Here is a 21197-nt window from a genome sequence, read left to right on the forward strand (position 1 = left end):
AACTGTTTCAATGATGTCTGTGAGTATAACAGAACTCATATGGCAGGCAAAAACCTGAGAAAAAAATCCAACCAGGAAGTGGTTTGTAGTTTTTCAAGTGATTGCCTATCCAAACAACAGTCTCTGTGGGGTCATTTTGCACTTCCTAAGGCTTCCACTAGATGTCAACAGTCTTTAGAACATTGTTTCATGCCTCTACTGTGAATGGGGAGAGAATAAGAGCATATGGAGTCAGATGACTGAGAGAATGACATGAGTTCAGTGGCGCGCACTCACGTGAGCATTAGCTGTGTTCCTTTTCTTTTTTGAAGACAAAGGAATCGTCCGGTTGGAATATTATGGAAGATTTATGTTAAAAACATTCTAAAGATTGATGCTATACATCGTTTGACATGTTTCTACGAACGTAAATATAGCTTTTTTTGACTTTTCGTCGTGACATTTTGCGTGCGCTTCCTGCATTTGGAGTAGTGGACTAAACGCACCAACAAAAAGGAGGAATTTGGACATAAATGATGGACTTTATCGAACAAAACAAACATTTATTGTAGACCTGGGATTGCTGGGAGTGCATTCTGATGAAGATCATCAAAGGTAAGTGAATATTTATAATGCTATTTCTGATTTTATTTGACTCCAAAATTGCGGGTATCTGTATTGCTTGTTGTTGTCTGAGCGCTGTACTCAGATTATTGCAAGGTGTGCTTTCGCTGTAAAGTTTTTTTTAAATCTGACACAGCGGAGAAGTGAATCTATAATTCTTTGAATAAGAGTTGAATATTTTATCAACGTTTATGAGGAGTATTTCTGTAAATTGACCGGAAGTTTTGGGAGGCAAAAACATTTCTGAACATTACACGCCAATGTAAAATTGGGTTTTTGGATATAAATATGAACTTTATCGAGCAAAACATAAATGTATTGTGTAACATGAAGTCCTATGAGTCCTTTTTGTGATGCCTCTCCTTGCTTGGAAAATGGCTGTGTGGTTCTTCTTGTCTCGGCGCAGTCCTAACATAATTTAATGTTATGCTTTCGCTGTAAAGCCTTTTTGAAATCGGACAATGTGGTTGGATTAACGAGAAGTGTATCTTTAAAATGGGATAGAATAGTTTTATGTTTGAGAAATTTGAATTATGAGATTTTTGTTGTTTTGAATTTGCTGCCCTGCTATTTCACTGGCTGTTGAATAGTGTGTCCTGCGGGTGGGACGCTAGCGTCCCACATTTCCCAGAGAGGTTAATAACAAATTTGCATGGCATCTGTAAATACAAATAAAAATTGTTAAATTACGAGCCTTGTTGGTTAAGCCACAGAAAAAGTCAGCAACCTTTCCACTTGCCATGATTGGCTGAGATAATGACTGGGCTGGACATGCCAAGAGAGGTTTTTAAAAAATGTATTGTGTAATGGAGCTGCATAAGTGTTGCTCTCCACTTTCTGGAGGATCGAGTGTAGAAATAAGTGGAATTAGAGTAGGATAGCTAACGAGATGGAGAAAACACTTGTCTCCAGATTACATCTTCAAACTAAGGGCAACTATGGCATTGCATCCGTGACAGGGAGATGCGTCCATCATGCATGATGATGTATATAGGTAAAATAGTCTCGCTAGATACATTTTCAGATATTACACATTTCTAATTTTGACAGAAAGTGGTTTCATTTCAAAATAAAGTGTAAAGCTAGCTAGCTAACGTTAGCTGACAGGATCCCTAGCTAACGTTACGTGAATGACGTTATTATTCGTATCCCAGAGCCATTTGCTTTGCTAGTTTGAGCCTAATGTAGCTAGCTAACATTGAACCTGGTTTGTTAGCTCCCAGTAGATTCATGCAGGATAGTAACGACATGATTTGGCACTATGTTGTTTAACTAGTTGACGTTAGCTGGCTGGCTCGTTAGCTAACGTTACATGTGTGATCTTACACATTGTTTACCTAGGTGCGTTCATTGCTTACCTAGTTAGCTACATGTCTTAAGCTAAAGTATACAACACCCATTGAATATGGCCGGTGTTAATGAAATTGTTTCCAGCAGAGCTGGTTAGGCTGTTTTCATGTTATCCAGAGGTAAACAAATCATCGGCTAGCACGTCAAGTGTGCGCTTTGAACGCTTTGAGAGCGAAACGAGATGGGTGAGGCTAAAGCTTAAGAGGGTGTGAACGATGATGAATGGGTGTAGACAAAGAAGAGCTCTTCACCAGATAACAAAACATTCAAAGTCAATTTTCTCAAAAGTGAAGTTTATCAACTTTCAATGCAGAATTACTTTCCCGTTGTTCCTCAAAAATGCAGTGTATGATATACCATTTTTTTTGCTCTGAGTCTCTACTTTATGCAATGTAAAAAAAACTATTTCAAATTTTGCTACGTAAGACCAAATCCAGGTGGTGAGTCACCACTTTGTGACTCACCACAAACTAAAACCTTTTAAAATGTTTGTTCATGAACATGAAGGACATTGTAGTGCAGTGGTTACGCAAAATCATGGGGGGAAAAAGGACCAGTAATGTACTGGAGTAAATCGTTGGACTTGGTGGCAAGAGGAATGCCACCGTGCATGAGGGCGGTACAAGTGACAGAAATGGTGTTGCATAACACGGCTTCGATTACAATGGGGCAAAAAGTGGATTTGTATGTTCGACACGCAGTAGCAACCATTGTTAACAGCACGAAAGCACAACATGGTACTAATGCAAGATGGACCAAATGGGAGTTGTGTTGTTAATGCGTTGTTAATGCAGTTGCCTGTGGAGGGTGAATTGCATACATGTAACCCAGATCAAATTACGGCAAATCTTAGGCCAGATTTGCAAGAGACAGCATTGGAATCGAAACAAGTATTGTAAACAGATGGCTCTAGTTACATGACCGTAAAAGGGTATGCTGTGTGTGAGGACAGGGGTGTAGTAAAGGCTGGCCCACTGCCAGCCTCTGTGTCAGCCCAGGGGGTGGAGTTATATGCATTAGCCAAGGCCTGTAGGTTGTCGGAAGGGGAGAATGTAACATTATACACTGATTCTCAATATGCATTAGGGGTATATGATTTCAGTACATAGTGGTCACAACAGGGCATGTTAACAGCGACAGGGACACCAATAAAAAATGGACAACAGGTAGAGGCATTATTAGAAGTGTGTCAGCTACGCAGTAAATTAGCAGTGGTGAAATGTGAAGCTCATACTAGTCGTACAGATAAAATAGCCATAGGGAATCTCTCAGCAGACGAAACAGCTAAAGCGGCAGCCTTACTCAGAGAAGGTGTTAAGGAACCACATGTAAATATTGGTAATACTAGGGCCGGGATTCTAAAAGATTTACAGCAGCAAACTAACAAGAAAGGAATGTGGCAGTGCTTAGAACATGGGTGCCAAGTAGACACTGAGGGGTTGTGGTGTGATACTAACACTGGCGGGCCCGTGGCACCGAGCGGGACAAATGTCACTCTCTCTGAAATGTATCACGGACCAACACATCACTCGGATGTACTCTCAGTTCAAGACGACATGGTGGGGAAATGGGGTGTTAGGAACATTTTGGGACTGAGTTAAAAGATGTGATATGTGCTCAACATAATATTGTACCTACAATGCTTATTCCTGCCTGACAGCAACCCCTGCCGGAGGGACCATTTACATCATTGTAGATAGACTTTATAGGGCCACTCCCTCGAAGCAGGGGAAAGACTCATGCATTGGTGGTGGACAGATTCTCCAGATGGACAGAAATATTTGCAACTTCCTCAGCTTCAGCGAATTTTGTACGACAAACTTTGTTAACCTCTATGGGCTAGGTGGGACGCTTGCGTCCCACCTACTCAACAGCCAGTGTAATCCCGTGGCGCGATATTCAAATACCTCAAAAATGCAAAAACTTCAATTTTTCAAACATATGACTATTTTACACCATTTTAAAGACAAGACTCTCGTTAATCTAACCACACTGTCCGATTTCAAAAAGGCTTTACAACGAAAGCAAAACATTAGATTATGTCAGCAGAGTACCCAGCCAGAAATAATCAGACACCCATTTTTCAAGCTAGCATATAATGTCACAAAAACCCAGAACCACAGCTAAATGCAGCACTAACCTTTGATGATCTTCATCAGATGACAACCCTAGGACATTATGTTATACAATACATGCATGTTTTGTTCAATCAAGTTCATATTGATATCAAAAACCAGCTTTTTACATTAGCATGTGACGTTCAGAACTAGCATACCCCCCGCAATCAGCTTTTACATTAGCATGTGACTAGCATGTGACTAGCATTCCGACCGAACACTGCTGGTGAATTTACTAAATTACTCACGATAAACGTTCACAAAAAACATAACAATTATTTTAAGAATTATAGATACAGAACTCCTCTATGCACTCGATGTGTCCGATTTTAAAATAGCTTTTCGGTGAAAGCACATTTTGCAATATTCTAAGTAGATAGCTAGGCATCACAGGGCTAGCTATTTAGACACCCAGCAAGTTTAGCACTCACCAAAGTCAGATTTACTATAAGAAAAATGTTATAACCTTTGCTGTTCTTCGTCAGAATGCACTCCCAGGACTTCTACTTCAATAACAAATGTTGGTTTGGTCCCAAATAATCCATTGTTAATCTAACTTTATGCTTTCGCCGTAAAGCCTTTTTGAAATCGGACAATGTGGTTGGATTAAAATGGTGTAAATAGTTGTATGTTTGAGAAATTTGAATTATGACATTTTGTTGTTTTGAATTTGCCCCTCCTGATATTTCACTGGCTGTGTCCCACGTAGCCCATAGAAGTTAAGGAGAAATTGGCCAAGACTTTGAGCGCCACAGGGAAAGTGGGTTACTAATTTACCCGTGGTACTGATGTCAATGAGTGCGTCAACTAACACCAAAGGACTCACACCACATGAAGTGGTAACTGGGAGAACGATGAGAGTACCGGGTGCTGTTATTCACATGTCACAAATTTGAGATTTGGCAATAATGGGAGAATCTATGTTGTTCTATTGTCAGAAAATGAACCTTGCATTGCAGTATGTATATTCCCAGGTGAAAGCAGCACATGAGGAGCAGGCGCCAGGAGATAACCGAGAGCACGGGCTGAATCCTGGAGATCGAGTGTATATCAAGACCCACCAGGAAGGGGTGTTGGGACGGCATTGGACTGGAACACACATAGTACTCCTTACAGCACCTGCAGTGGTAAAGACCATAGCCTCTCCTCGGTGTGCTCACACTTCTCATGTGGAATGAGATCCAGCTGCATAATGGGTGAGCTGGAAGCTGCAATGATAGAGGAAGTGGAGCTAAAGAGAGAGAGGAAGGGTAGATGCCACTGTTGACAAGCAGTTGGGTTGGGTCTGTGAGCTACTTTAACCGCCATAGTTTTTGTGTCGGTTGCTTTAATGGTTACTGAACCATGTAAAAAGGATAGATTGACTATTGGCGTAGAATGGGTTGCCAAATATAAAGACACAAGAATACATTGGGGTACAGTCAGTACTAATGCTACGGATACTAGACAGATCACTAATCACAAAGGTATGGTGATCTGGGTGGAACCACTTGATAACAGGACTAGTATATTGGATGTAGGTTGTTCAGAACAAGGTGTAGTTGTATTACAGACAGGATTGTGGAATGAACGTAATAACACTGAGAGTCTAAAGAACTACTCAGTCGATAACTTTGATTAATGTTACCAGAACTAAAAATATTTCAGGAGGATGATAGCGTGGACACAGTCATTGCTGATGATGAAGCAGCAAAGGATAGTTGGGGAAAAAGCTATATCATAAAAGGAGGTTTATTCACCAGTAATGGCCTTTAGTACAGCAACTAAGGGAGTGAAGTGGTCAGAGAAAGTTTTAGACACCAGTAGATCGCGCACCTTGGGAAAGATAGCTTATTGGGGGTAATTATACTCTGGACAACATCCTAAGGGGTGATTATGGGAACCAAACTATTCTTACTGTCAAGAGTTTTAGGGGCTGAACTAGTGACAGACAGAAATCCATCAGTGTAGATGGTATGATGTGGGGGTCAAGGGTCAGTCCTACGGAGTGTTAGTTGCAGATTCTGGCAGGACCGATATCAGTGCATTCTATGGAGTCCCAAAAACCAAGGCGTTAACATTACAGGAGATGGGGAGCAAAGTGAAAATGACATGACTTGGGAACACCTCTTGGAACCTGTGGTCTGAAAGCTGTAATCAAGACAAAGGGTGGCTACCTTGAAGAATCTAAAATCTAAAAAACATTTGTTTGACACTTTTTTGGTTACTACATGATTCCATATGTGTTATTTCATAGTACTGATGATTTCACTATTATTCTACAATGTAGAACATAGTAAAAATAAAGAAAAACCCTTGAATGAGTAGGTGTGTCTAAACTTTTGTCTGGTACTGTATAATTGTGCATAGTTTAACACCTTATTAATAGTGTTATGTTTTGTGTTTCTTTTTGCATCTCAAGTCTTGTGCTATCACTCTCTTAAGGAACCAGATGCTGAACATTTTACAGATGCACAAGTGAGAGCATCCTGTTGGGCTGTATCACCGCCTGGTACGGCAACTGCGGTCTGCACAATGCCTTAGCGGGGGCACGCTACCTGCCCTCCAGGACACCTACAGCACCTGATGTCACAGGAAGGCCAAATATATCATCAAGGACAACAACCACCCGAGTCACTGCCTGTTCACCCCGCTACCATCCAGAAGGCAGTACAGGTGCATCAAAGATGGGACCGAGAGACTGAAAAACAGCTTGTATCTCAAGGCCATCAGACTGTAAAACAGCAATCACAAACTCAGAGAGGCTGCTGCCTACATACAGACTCAAATCATTGGCCACTTTAATAAATTAATCACTAGTCACTTTAAATAACGCCATTTTAATCATGTTTACATATCTTACATTACTCATCTCATATGTACAGATGAAATTGGAAGTATACATACACCTTTGCCAAATACATTTAAACTCAGTTTTTCACCATTCCTGACATTTAATCCTAGTAAAATTTCCCAGTCTTAGGTCAGTTAAGATCACCACTTTATTTTAACCCTTTCACGCGTGAGTTCCAAATATCTCTAACGGTCGCCCCAGCGTGAGTTTTTTTATGCACGTGATGTTCGAACGTTCTCTCCATTCCAGGATGTGATTGTTACATAAACAACAACACTGAATGGCTCAGAGTGGGAGTGAGAGGTTACCGTGATTGACTGCCTAAACGCGCAATTTGTATCAATAAATCACTATCAGAAAATGTTTTGTGTGGTATTATTGATATATTTACTATTTTATTTACGTTTTTCAATTACCCGTGATAAATCATGCGTTCCGATTTTTGCATAAGTTGTAAAGGGCGCATAGTATGTGTGTAAAATAATGTTTTGAAGGTTGTACTGATTATGATGAGCTAAGCTAATTCCAGCTTTGTGTATGGGGCCATGTTTGTTGACATACAATGCATTCTGGGTTTCACTTGATCGTCTGTCGGACCAAAGATGCTATAACAAAATGAGGTGAGTAAGGGTTCACTCATTTTTTGAGAACTTCAGGAAGTGAATGTGGGATGTGAATGATGGTAGACCACACCCCTTCAACAACTCATCTTGTCTTCTCTTATTATCTTCGGTTTCTGTGAGGTAAAAAAGCATGGCTGCGCGCTGAAACTAATCGTCGGATTACTTTCGATTTCTAGAAAGTGTTTTACTCAATTATTTTGATCAACGGTGAGCTCACCCGTGATGTGATTAATTGTACATAGTAATTGCTATTAGCTAATTCATAGTGTAGTTTATGTCAGCCGATAGTTAGAAAATATGACCGCTTGTGTTGCGTCAATCTTTCCTCAGCGCTAGGACAAATGTAGCCTACATTTTTCCGGTTAGGATGATTGTGTTATGCTATAGATACTTCTGTGAATATCTGAACATTGCATCCAAAAATAAACTGCTCACATTCTGGACATAACTTTGTAAGGACTGTGTTTGTGTAAATAGTTTCTGAAAAAAGTGTGGCCAGCTCAAATGTTGATTGTTGCGTCATTCGAAACTGGCCGTTCTAAATGAGTGTTCTAAATGAGTGTTCCAATCACACGGGGTGTGATCGTACGCTTCAGGGACCACTGTAGAACGATCACACCCCGTGTGATTGTACGTGTGAAAGGGTTAACCTGTTGGGGCTAGGGGGCAGTATTTGCACGGCTGGATAAAAAAATGTACCCGATTTTATCTGGTTACTAATCCTACCCAGTAACTAGAATATGCATATACTTATTATATATGGATAGAAAACACCCCAAAGTTTCTAAAACTGTTTGAATGGTGTCTGTGAGTATAACAGAACTCATTTGGCAGGCAAAACCCTGAGACATTTTCTGACAGGAAGTGGATACCTGATGTGTTGTATTACCTTTAAACCTATGCCATTGAAAAACACAGGGGCTGAGGAATATTTTGGCACTTCCTATTGCTTCCACTAGATGTCACCAGCCTTTACAAAGTGTTTTGAGTCTTCTGGAGGGAGATCTGACCGAACAAGAGCCATGGAACGATGATGGCCCATTAGACACCTGGCGCGCGAGTTCATGTTGGGTACCCTCGTTCCAATACGTTATAAAAGAGAATGCATTCGTCCACCTTGAATATTATTCATGTTCTGGTTAACCTGTTAGGGCTAGGGGGCAGCATTGACACGGCTGGATAAAAAACATACCCGATTTAATCTGGTTACCACTCCTACTCAGTAACTAGAATATGCATATACTTATTACATATGGATAGAAAACACCCAAAATTTTCTAAAACTGTTTGAATGGTGTCTGTGAGTATAACAGAACTCAAATGGCAGGTCAAAACCTGAGAGATTCCTTTACAGGAAGTGGCCTGTCTGACCATTTCTGGAACTTCTTTGCCATCTCTATCATTTACTAAGGATCTCTGCTCTAACGTGACACTTCCCACGTCTTCCATAGGCTCTCATAGCCCGGGAAAAAAGAGAATGTCGTCATTCCAGCCCCAGGCTGAAACACATTATCGCCTTTCTCAAGTGGCCCATCAAGAGACACTAGCTTATGCGCGTGACCCCGACCGCCCCCGCCTTTGGGATTTTTTCCTCTGTTTGCCGAAAAGGAGATTCCCTGTCGGAATATTATCGCTTTTCTACGAGAAAAATGACGTAAAAATTGATTTTAAACAGCGGTTGACATGCTTCGACGTACGGCAATGGAATACTTTGAATTTTATTGTCAGGAATTGCGCCAAGCGCGCGACACTTCTTTACTATTTCGGATAGTGTCTGGAACGCACGAACAAAACGCCGCTATTCGGATATAACGATGGATTATTTTGGACCAAACCAACATTTGTTATTGAAGTAGACGTCCTGGGTGTGCATTCTGACGAAGACAACAAAAGGTAATGACATTTTTATAATAGTAAATATGATTATGGTGAGTGCTAAACTTGCCGGGTGTCTAAATAGCGAGCCCGTGATGCCTGGGCTATGTACTTAGAATATTGCAAAATGTGCTTTCACCAAAAAGCTATTTTAAAATCGGACATATCGAGTGCATAGAGGAGGTCTGTATCTATAATTCTTAAAATAATTGTTATGCTTTTTGTGAACGTTTATCGTGAGTAATTTAGTAAAATGTTAGCGAATTCCCCGTAAGTTTGCGGGGGGTATGCTAGTTCTGAACGTCACATGCTAATGTAAAAAGCTGGTTTTTGATATAAATATGAACTTGATTGAACAAAACATGCATGTATTGTATAACATAATGTCCTAGGGTTGTCATCTGATGAAGATCATCAAAGGTGAGTGCTGCATTTAGCTGTCTTCTGGGTTTTGGTGACATTATATGCTGGCTTGAAAAATGGGTGTCTGATTATTTCTGGCTTGGTACTCTGCTGACATAATCTAATGTTTTGCTTTCGTTGTAAAGCCTTTTTGAAATCGGACAGTGTGGTTAGATTAACGAGAGTCTTATCTTTAAATGGCTGTAAAATAGTCATATGTTTGAGAAATTGAAGTAATATGATTTTGAAGATTTTGAAAATCGCGCCACAGGCTGGCAGTGGCTGTTACGTAGGTGGGACGAATTCGTCCCGCCGGTCCCATAGAGGTTAAAAAAGGCCCTAATGATTTATGCTATACAACGTTTGACATGTTTGAACGAACTTAAATATATTTTTTCCCCTCGTTCATGAAGTGAAGTCCGGCGGGCTTAGATCATGTGCTAACAAGACGGAGATTTTTGGACATAAATGATGAGCTTTTTTGAACAAAACTACATTCGTTATGGACCTGTGATACCTGGAAGTGACATCTGATGAAGAGAATCAAAGGTAATGGATTATTTACATAGTATTTTCGATTTTAGATCTCCCCAACATGGCGGCTAGTCTGTATCGCAACGCGTATTTTTCTGGGCGCAGTGCTCAGATTATTGCAAAGTGTGATTTCCCAGTAAGGTTATTTTTAAATCTGGCAAGTTGATTGCGTTCAAGAGATGTAAATCTATAATTCTTTAAATGACAATATAATATTTTACCAATGTTTTCTAATTTGAATTATTTAATTTGTGGTGCTGACTTGAATGCCGGTTATTGGAGGGAAACGATTTCCTGAACATCAACGCCACAGTAAAACGCTGTTTTTGGATATAAATATGAACTTGATAGAACTAAAAATGCATGCATTGTCTAACACAATGTCCTAGGAGTGTCATCTGTTGGAGATTGTAAAAGGTTAGTGCATCATTTTAGCTGATTTATGGTTTTGGTGACACCTGTCTTTGAATTGGCACAACATTACACACAACTCTTGTAAATGTACTGGCCTAACATACTCTAAATTTATGCTTTCGCCGTAAAACCTTTTTGAAATCGTAAAACGTGGTTAGATTAAGGAGATGTTTATCTTTCAAAGGGTGTAAAATAGTTGTATGTTTGAAAAATTTGAATTTTGACATTTATTTGGATTCAAATTTGCCGCTCTTGAAATGCACCTGCTGTTGATGGAGTGCACCACGGGTGGGACGCTTGCGTCCCACCTAGCCCATAGAGGTTAAGAATGTGAAATGTCAGAATAATAGTACAGAGAATGATTTATTTCAGCTTTTATTTCTTTCATCACATTCCCAGTGGGTCAGAAGTTTACATACACTAAATTAGTATTTGGTAGCATTGCCTTTAAATTGTTTAACTTGGGACAAATGGTTTGGGTAGGTCAAATGGTTCGGGTAGCCTTCCACAAGCTTCCCACAATAAGTTGGGTGTAATTTGTCCCATTCCTCCTGACAGAGCTGGTGTAACTGAGTCAGGTTTGTAGGCCTCTTTGCTCGCACATGTTTTTTCAGTTCTGCCCACAAATTTTCTATAGGATTGAGGTTAGGGCTTTGTGATGGCCACTCCAATATCTTGACTTTGTTGTCCTTTGTTGCCACATCTTTAGAAGTATGCTTGGGGTCATTGTTCATTTGGAAGACCCATTTGCGACCAAGCTTTAACTTCCTGACTGATGTCTTGAGATGTTGCTTCAATATATCCACATCATTTTCCTGCCTCATGATGCCATTTATTTTGTGAAGTGCACCATTCCCTCCTGCAGCAAAGCACCCCCACAACATGATGCTGCCACCCAGGTGCTTCACGGTTGGGATGGTGTTCTTCAGCTTGCAAGCCTCCCCCTTTTTCCTCCAAACATAACGATGGTCATTATGACCAAACAGTTCTCTTTTTGTTTCATAAGACCAGAGAACATTTCTCCAAAAAGTATGATCTTTGTCCCCATGTGCAGTTGCAAACCGTAGTCTGGCTTTTTTATGGCGGTTTTGGAGCAGTGGCTTCTTCCTTGCTGAGCGGCCTTTCAGGTTATGTCGATATAGGACTCATTTTACTGTGGATGTAGATACTTTTGTACCTGTTTCCTCCAGCATCTTCAAGGTCCTTTGCTGTTGGTCTGGGATTGATTTGCACTTTTCGCATCAAAATACGTTCATCTCTAGGAAACAGAACGTGTCCGTCATTTTGTTTTCTGAGGTCTTGGCTGATTTCTTTAGATTTTCCCAAGATGACAAGCAGAGTTTGAAGGTAGGCCTTGAAATACATCCACAGGTGCACCTCCAATTGACTCAAATGATGTCAATTAGCCTATCAGAAGCTTCTAAAACCATGACATCATTTTCTTGAATTTTCCAAGTTGTTTAAAGGCACAGTCAACTTAGTGTATGTAAACTTCTGACCCACTGGAATTGTGATACAGTGAATTAGAAGTGAAATAATCTGTCTGTAAACAATTGTTGGAAAAATGACTTGTGTCATTTACAAAGTAGATGCCCTATCTGACTTGCCAAAACTATAGTTTGTTATCAAGAAATTTGTGTAGTGGTTGAAAAACGAGTTTTAATGAATCCAACCTAAGTGTATGTAAACTTCCAACTTCAACTGTATATACTGTATCTTATACCATCTATTGCGTCTTGCCTATGCCGCTCTGCCCTTTACATTTGTGTGTATTAGATAGTTATTGTGGAATTGTTAGATTACTTGTTAGATGTTACTGCACTGTCGGAACTGGAAGCACAAGCATTTCGCTATACTCGCATTAACATCTGCTAACCATGTGTATGCGACCAATACAATTTGATTTGATTTTAAATGGAGAAAGTCAAAAGCTACAGCTGAAATGGAGGAAGCCAAAAACTCCAGCTGAAATGTCATTCTGTTGTCTGATGAGAAATGGAAATAAGAGGGTGCTTAGTGTGAATATCGATCAGGGGCCATAAGTCTTGGAGGTGTAAACATAATAATCAACTGTGAATGTTAATCATGTTACATTTTTTGTTCATGTTTTATTATCATTGTTTGTTCATTTATAAGTAATTCCCAAGTGTATATAATGATGAACAGTATGGAGTCAATGTTCAACAGGGGGGACTGACAATGTCTGACTTCTAAACTTGAAAATTTGAAATATACTTATTCATGTCACTGAGGAAGAGGTAAATGTAGAATGTTTATATTCAGAACGGCTGTCACGGCTGTCACGTTTATATTCAGAATATGTTAGTTAGACATCAGGGATACTATGGGAAGGAGGGGGGGCACAGTCTGAGACAAGTCAACATGACAGCCGTGAGTTGGGGAGGAGTGAGGAATTTGGGCAGAGGTCAGGTAAAATGAAGTGAGGAAGAATAGATTTCACAAAAATTCTGTATAGCAACAGAGGTGTATTGGCTGTTCAGAGGTGTAAGGAGGAGACTCAACATAGAAGGAAGGGTTAAATAACAGTGCTTGTGTAAATATGTCTTGGTCTGTTCAGCTGTCTGATCCTTTGTGTGAATAAACTTGGTTCAACCTGTTATTTAGAACCTAACAATGTCTAGGTTCTGGTCTGGATACAATGTCTTAAGTGAGACAGAGAGAGCCAGAGCCACTGTGGCAAGTGAATGGAGATTCAGAGGAAAATACGAAAAGTAATTTGCCTTCAGAATTTAAATTCTGAGCAAAACATAGCTGAAGTGCCTTCAGCAGCTCAGCAGAGAGGTAATACTCCCTCTTGTTGTTGGAGCAGCAGTTTATGAAATATTCCAACACTTGCCAGGCACCTGAAACTAATGGGGTTTTGGCTTGCTGATGGAAGATAGCAGCAGTCTGAAATATTACTTCAGTTTCAGAGAAGGGATTAGGTACTGCAGTAGTTACACTGTCTGCTGTTGTGTCTGCCTGGATCGAGGAAGAAACCCTGAGGTAGTATGGATATTAGTGATGAAATGCTTTCACTATAGTAAAGAAGTTAGTTATTCAAGGTAAATAAGAGTGCTTGAAGCAGTTTAATCATCCATTCCATTTGTACACAGTTTGATGCAAGAGAAAACTTCTCTCATATCCTAGAGTTAAAATCTCATTTACTAGGAGCTTCAATCCAGGAACTTTATTTTCCAAGCACTGCAAGGCAGTTGCTTCAGAATACACCTACAGTGAAAGAGATAAGTAACTAAGTAATAAGTAATATTGTTGTGTTATTGAATACACTGAGGGGTAAAATACATTAAAAAGGAAAGACAGGGTGAGGCTAAATATTTTTAGAAGACTCATGAAAATATTTTTCATAAACACTAAAGCCATGTACCTCATACTGCAGATTGCAGAATATGTAACGTGTATATGTACAGGGTTGGATAGGTTACATTCAAAATGTAATCTGTTACAGTTACTAGTTACCTGTCCAAAATTGAATCAGTAACGTAACTTTTGGATTACCCAAACTCAGTAACGTAATCTGATTACATTCAATTAATTTTAGATTACTTTCCCCATAAAAGGCATTAGAAGAAGACAAAAATATATGTTACCAATTGAATGACATCTATTTCAGGATAAATCAATGTTAAAGTTTACATAGCTAGCTATATGGATGTTACATTTTACTTTACGGTTGGTTACGTAGGCTTCTTCTAACCCATCACTTTCTACTAGGTATAATAATACGATTAAATGATATCTTTACATTAAAAACCAAAGTCTATCAGAATTCCAGTCAATCCAATACATTTTATACCCCTCTTCAAGAATAGAACTTGGAAATGTGGAAGTATAGACTAGCCAAATTGTTTTACCTGAGCATGACCCCAAAACGAAGGACTTATTAGCCAGCCCTACTCCGTTGGCTGCCCAGCACTGCGTACTCCTTACATCATCATTACGCACACCTGCTTCCCTCGTCACACGCATCAGCGATTCATTGGACACACCTGGTGTAACGACTGTCGTATAAATGAGACCAAGGTGCAGCGGAGGATGTGTTCATCTTAAATGAATTTATTCAAGAAAGAACACGTTAGACAAAAAAACAAGAAACCAAGAAACCGACAGCCAAACAGTACTGTCAGGTGCAAACACTAAACATAAATTATTCACCCACAAACCCCAAAGGAAAAACAGACTGCCTATGTATGACTCTCAATCAGCAACAACGATCTACACCTGTTCCTGATTGAGAGCCATAATAGAGAACAAAAAACCCTCTCTATGGCCAGGGCGTTACACCTGGACTCAATAACCTGTGTTATTACCTCCACTATATCTGTCTGTTCCCCAGCTCTGCTCCCCGCTTCTGCATTAATTGTCGTATGTCTTTGCGTTACCCGATTCTGATGCTGTTCCTGTCCTGTTCCATGTCTGTGCAAAAATAAATGTTCACTCTTCTCTACTCCAGCATCAGTTCTTACAATAGAAGTCCAGGGAAATTCCAGAATCCCGGCTGTTTCTTCTTGGAATTCAAACCCCCCCCCCAGCATTTTGGCCAGGTTCCATCTGCACGTACATAAAGTGAGGAGCGTTTTCATTACTAAATCAATTTCAGAGAGGCGTGAGAGAGGGGATAAACAATGTGCATGTTCCTTCATGAACGTCAAATGAACAGTAAAAAAAGACCAGAAATCGCATTAGGCATTGTTGTGAGCCTTTGCCAGATGGCTGCTTGTGAGGCAGAACAATTAAGTGGTTGGTGTACACAGGCACTGTGTGGAGACCAGGCTCTGGGGAGAGAGGAAAAAACCTAGTGCTTCAAATCCGAGAGTGGGACCAAACTCCCAAACCAAATCACCTCAGTCTGTCATGCCACAAAAAACAAAATAAATAAAGCCTGGGGCATTCACGAGCACAACCGACTCAGAGGTCCTATTCCTGTATTGTTCCAGAAGTCAAACAAAGTTTGCCGATCTATCTTGCACAGTTCTCACAGACTGAGGTCTCTCTTGGTCTCTTGCAGCTGACTTGGCTGGTCGCAGACCACAACAAAGAGATAGTAACAGCGTGATTGAATAACAAAATCACCAAACAGGCTAGCCAGGGAGAAAAACTCTAAAAACCCTGTCAAATAATTCCACCGGGGCCTAAAAATTAGACATGGTCGGGTTGTTGGTGTCAGAAGTGAGATTAACAAAAAGGAAAAACTTTACCTGACATTGCAACTGTGAAAGAGAAGAGAGAAACCAGGAAAGTTCTTAGCTGAATGAAGACCCTGAGGCAAGATCAAGCCTTCAGGCTCTAAACATGATCTTTCCTCTGACTGATATGCTTAAACATTATTCTGAACGTAGACAAAACACAAGCATTCTGAACACAACATCTGAATCCACTGTGAAACATTTCTACAGATATTGTTTGAGATAATATTAGTAATTTTTGTTCCTAGCCAGAGCACAGGTGAATGAGATGCAATATGGGTCCAAACACCCGATCCTAGAATATGTGGACAACTACAAATACCTAGGTGTCTGGTTAGACTGTAAGCACTCCTTCCAGACTCACATCAAACATCTCCAATCCAAAGTTAAATCTAGAATTGGCTTCCTATTTCGCAACAAAGCATCCTTCACTCATGCTGCCAAACATACCCTCGTAAAACTGACCATCCTACCGATCCTCGACTTCGGCGATGTCATTTACAAAATAGCCTCCAATACCCTACTCAATAAACTGGATGCAGTCTATCGCAGTGCCATCCGTTTTGTCTCCAAAGCCCCATATACTACCCACCACTGCGACCTGTACACTCTCGTTGGCTGGCCCTCGCTCGAATACTCGTCGCCAAACCCACTGGCTCCAGGTCATCTACAAGACCCTGCTAGGTAAAGTCCTCCCTTATCTCAGCTCACTGGTCACCATAGCAGCACCCACCTGTAGCACGCGCTCCAGCAGGTATATCTCTCTGGTCACCCCCAAAGCCAATTCCTCCTTCGGCTGCCTCTCCTTCCAGTTCTCTGCTGCTAATGACTGGAACGAACTACAAAAATCTCTAAATTTGGAAAATTGCCACATTAAGGGTACGGAAAGATATTTGCAGGTGTTTGCCGGAAGAGCACAGTGGATTGTTGCTGAGAGACATGTAGGATGGTGGAAACTCAAGCGTGAATGAATAATGGAGGGAAAAACATTCACATTTACAGACTGGGTCCAATCAGTGAAAGGAGATGTGTTTTTTCTTCTTTATCTCGACACTTGGAGTGACCTTGAAAAATGAGAAACAGGCAACAGAGACAGGAAGAGGAAATATGAAACAGTCCATGCGTGAAACAAAACAACAACAGCAGGAACAGGGAAATGTTTCTGATGCACAAACAGATTCACTACACCATCTAGGCTCTCTGGCTTTTTGATAATAAACTAGGAAGTCAAAGACTATTCCCACTGTGTGAAAAGAAAATGTTAGATAAGAACCAAGGTACTGTAGGTACTGTATAGCTACTCCAGGTAGCTTGGAAGTTTACAGCGTTTGGCAAGGTCGCTGATCTGAATCTGGAGCCGACAAGGTGAAAAATCTGTTGCTGGGCCCTTGATCAAGGCACTTAACCCAAATTGCTCCAGGGGCGCTGGGCAATAGTGACCCTGGCCGTAACTCCACTCCCTGCGGGTGTCTCAAGGGGAGTTGGGATATGCAAGAAAAACATTTCCATGACACACTTGTAACATGACAAATATAAGCACTCCCTAATTGTATTATTATCATTTTTCAAGTGTTACTGAGCACAGTGTGGAAGAGAAAAGCTATGAGACAGGAACGTTTCAGTCTCCAAATGTACTTAACCCTAACTTTCATGGAACTGTATGCATATAACAACCAAGAGGGCTCCCGAGTGGCGCAGCGGACTAAGGCACTGCATCTCAGTGCTAGAGGTGTCACTACAGACACTCTGGTTCAAATCCAGGCTGTATCACAACTGGCCATGATTGTGAGTCCCTTAGGGTGGCGCACAATTGGCCCAGTGTCGTCTGGGATTGGCCAGTGTATGCTGTCGTTGTAAAGAAGAATTTGTTCTTAACTGACTTGCCTAGTTAAATAAATCAAATAAAGAGTGAGCACAAGATACAGCATTTGTCATAAGTTACTGGACACTGGGAAAAACATAAGTGTACATTTCACAAATCATACTTTTCTGGCACTTTATGCAAGTTACTGGAAAGGGGAAAACGATGAGACATGAAGTTTGCATATCACAAATCATACTTCCATGGCACTTTAGGCATGGCCTTCATGGCATAAATCCATGTGTCCATTCACAACCAAGAGTGCACACCAGATAAGGTATTTGTTATTTGTACAAGTTACTGAACACAAGTTGAAAAACAACTACAAAGACATGAAAGTTTAAATCTCACTTTGGTCCTAAGTAATTCTTTCATGGCACTTTAAGCATGGCATTCACTGCATGAAAACATGCCAATGCTTTCATTCACAAATGCACTCTTGAAGTGCTTTGAAGAACTATAATGTAAGAAACGCTGACATTTGGATGATGATTTTAAGCACTTAACACCCAATCATGCTTAGGGTCATGTATTACAATGCTCCGTTTCCGATTATTTTGACTACCATGGCTAGAAGAAGAGATCTCTGTGACTTTGAAAGAGGGGTCTCAAAGGAGCATAGGGAGTTTAAAGAGAGTGTGTGTGTGTGTGTGTGTGTGTGTGTGTGTGTGTGTGTGTGTGTGTGTGTGTTTGGTTTTAGTGGAACAAGGAACATTCGGACTATTGGGGACATTTCACCATTCCCCACAAGGAAAATGGCTATTTTAGGCTTAGGGGTTAGGTTTAAGGATAGGGTTAGAATTAGGTTTAGGAGTTAGGTTTAGGTTCAGGGTGAGGGCTTTGGGGCTAAGGTTGGGGTTAGAGTTAAGGTTAATTTTAGGTTAAAGGTTAGGGTTAGGGGTTGGGGAAAATAGGATTTTGAATGGGAATAAATTGTTTGGTCCCCACAAGGATAGTAAAACAAAAGGTACGTGCATTTGTGTCTAAGTCACCAGATCTCAACTCAATTGAACACTTATGGGAGATTCTGGAGTGGTGCCTGAGACAGCGTTTCCCCACCATCATCAACAACATGTCTTGTGGAACAATGGTGTCACATCACTCCAATAGAGTTCCAAACACTTGTAGAATCTATACCAAGGTGCAATGAAGCTGTTCTGGAGGCTTGTGGCGGCCAAATGCCCTTCTAAGACACTTTATGCTAGTGTTTCCTTTATTTTGGCAGCTACATGTACTTCTTTAAATTCCTTTTTGATTTAAACATCAGTCTGTTTTAGACAGTTTTTCTGACCCTTTAAAGGATATCTTCACTGATCCCAGTCCTGCTGCTTTTCGTTTGTGGATGGAGGCGTTAAAGGCTCCATTTCTCTTCACCAAAAGCCTTGGGGGGTGATGTGTGAAGTCACACATTTTTACATCATCTGTTCTAACCTGCCCCTTGGCATTTTGGGTAAGTCAATAATCTACCTCTCTTTAGTTGGATGCTGCTGAAGTAGCTCTACGCCTTTCTAAAGACTGCCACTTTTCAAAACATTTGAGAAATCACACAAAATATTGCGTTGCTGAGAGTAAGTGAGGGAACTTTTGCATTTACAATAATTGTATGGAATCTTCCCAGGCTTTTCAAAGCCATGTCTTAATGTTGGGGATCTTATCCCGATATCGGGATTCATTGTCAAGAGACCATGGCGGGAAATTCAAAAACTGCAAGAATCTAATAATTTCAATTTCTCAAACAATCAACTATTTCTCACAATTTGAAAGATAAACATCTCCTAAATCCAACCACATTGTCCGATTTCAAAGAGGCTTTACGGCGAAAGCATAAAGTTAGGTTATGTTAGGAGAGTACATTGAAAATAGCTGTGTGTAATGTTTTGTCAATTCAAAGACAGGCGTCACCATAAGCGGATAACCAGCTAGAATTATGCACCAACCTTTGACAATCTTCCTCAGATGATACTCCTAAGACATTATGTTACACAATACATGCATTTTTTGTTCCATCAAGTTCATATTTATATCCAAAAACAGCATTTTACCGAAGCGGTGAAAATCAGATTTTTTTTTTCTCTCAAATGCTTCCGGTGAACAACGTTACAAATCACAAAATTACTATTCGATAACATTGGTAAATTATATTATTGTCATTCAAATATTCATAGTTTAACATTTCGTAAATGCTACTGCAATGCCAGATTTCAAAATAACTTTACTGGGAAATCACAATTTGCAATAAACCGGGTGCTGTGCTAAGAACAATAGGCTAGGCTATACAGGTTAGCACCATCTTGTAACCATGTAATATCAAAATTACTATTGTCAATATTCCCTTACCTTTGATTCTCTTCATCCATTGGCAATTCCACGCATCCCAGGTCCACTGCAAATGTGGTTTCTTTCAACAAAGTTCATAATTGATGTCCCAATAACTCCAAGTTGTTAGCGCTTCGGTAGGCTACTAAAAAGTAGCGGGGGGGGGGGGGGGGGGGGGGGGGAAGTCACGGCGAAAAAAAAATAAATAATCTATTTACATTGTTCAAACATGTCAAACGTTGTTTAGCATCAATCTTTAGAGCCATTTTTAACGTGAAACATCAGTAATGTTTCAACCCGACCTCTCCTGTGTCTTGAAAAACGTCTTTGAAAAATGTATCGCATCACATGATTGCGCAGGTGCAGCCAATAATGAAGTGACGACATCCCAGGGAGGTCAACTTCTCTTCCTTGTCATCCGGTCTCTGTTCATCATAGACGCTTCAAACAACTTTATAAAGATCGTTGACATCTAGTGGAAGCCGTAGGAGTTGCGAAATGAATCCTTTCTCACTATGGTATCTATAAAACAATGACACTAAATAGTACAGTCACAAAATTCAAATTTTTTTTGATCTATTTTTCACAGGTTTTTGCCTGCAATATGAGTTTTGTTATACTTACAGACACCATTCAAACTGTTTTAGAAAATTCAGAGTGTTTTCTATCCGAATGTGTTAATAATATGCATATCCTAGCTTCTGAGTTGGTGTAGGAGGCAGTTAAAAATGGGCACATATTTTTTTCAAAATTTCTCAATACTGCCCCCGAGCCCCAACAGGAATGAATGAGAGGCCAGAAACAAACGTTTGATTTATACCTAGCCATAACTATGGTTGACTGATGGGCATCATACTCATAATCCCCCTCGCTGTCGGGTATAAATAACGTTGTTGAATGAATGGCACACAAATGCAATTGTTTAACTTCAAACAGGGTTGTTTTTCAGGCTGGGATCTGGGGTTAAATAAGGCAATACTCTTGCTTTCTAAAATAGGTGTTTGATAGTGTACTATCAATAACATATTCACTGCCTTCCATCCTGCTGCGTTCCCCTCAAAG

General features: G+C 40.3%; 1 protein-coding gene across 1 annotated transcript in view; it reads right to left on the minus strand.

The window, feature by feature from the left end:
- LOC106586820 (VPS10 domain-containing receptor SorCS1) overlaps positions 1–20287 on the minus strand; it is a 36975-nt gene extending 16688 nt beyond the window's left edge. Inside the window, exon 1 of the mRNA XM_082965628.1 lies at positions 20157–20287. Within this exon, the coding sequence (XP_082821754.1) occupies positions 20157–20176 (20 nt within the window). The 5' untranslated portion in view covers positions 20177–20287. The remainder of the gene's footprint in view (positions 1–20156) is intronic.
- Positions 20288–21197: the final 910 nt, after the last annotated feature.

The sequence above is a fragment of the Salmo salar genome, chromosome 02, assembly GCF_965601325.2.
Source record: "Salmo salar chromosome 02, fSalSal1, whole genome shotgun sequence".
NCBI lineage: Eukaryota > Metazoa > Chordata > Actinopteri > Salmoniformes > Salmonidae > Salmo > Salmo salar.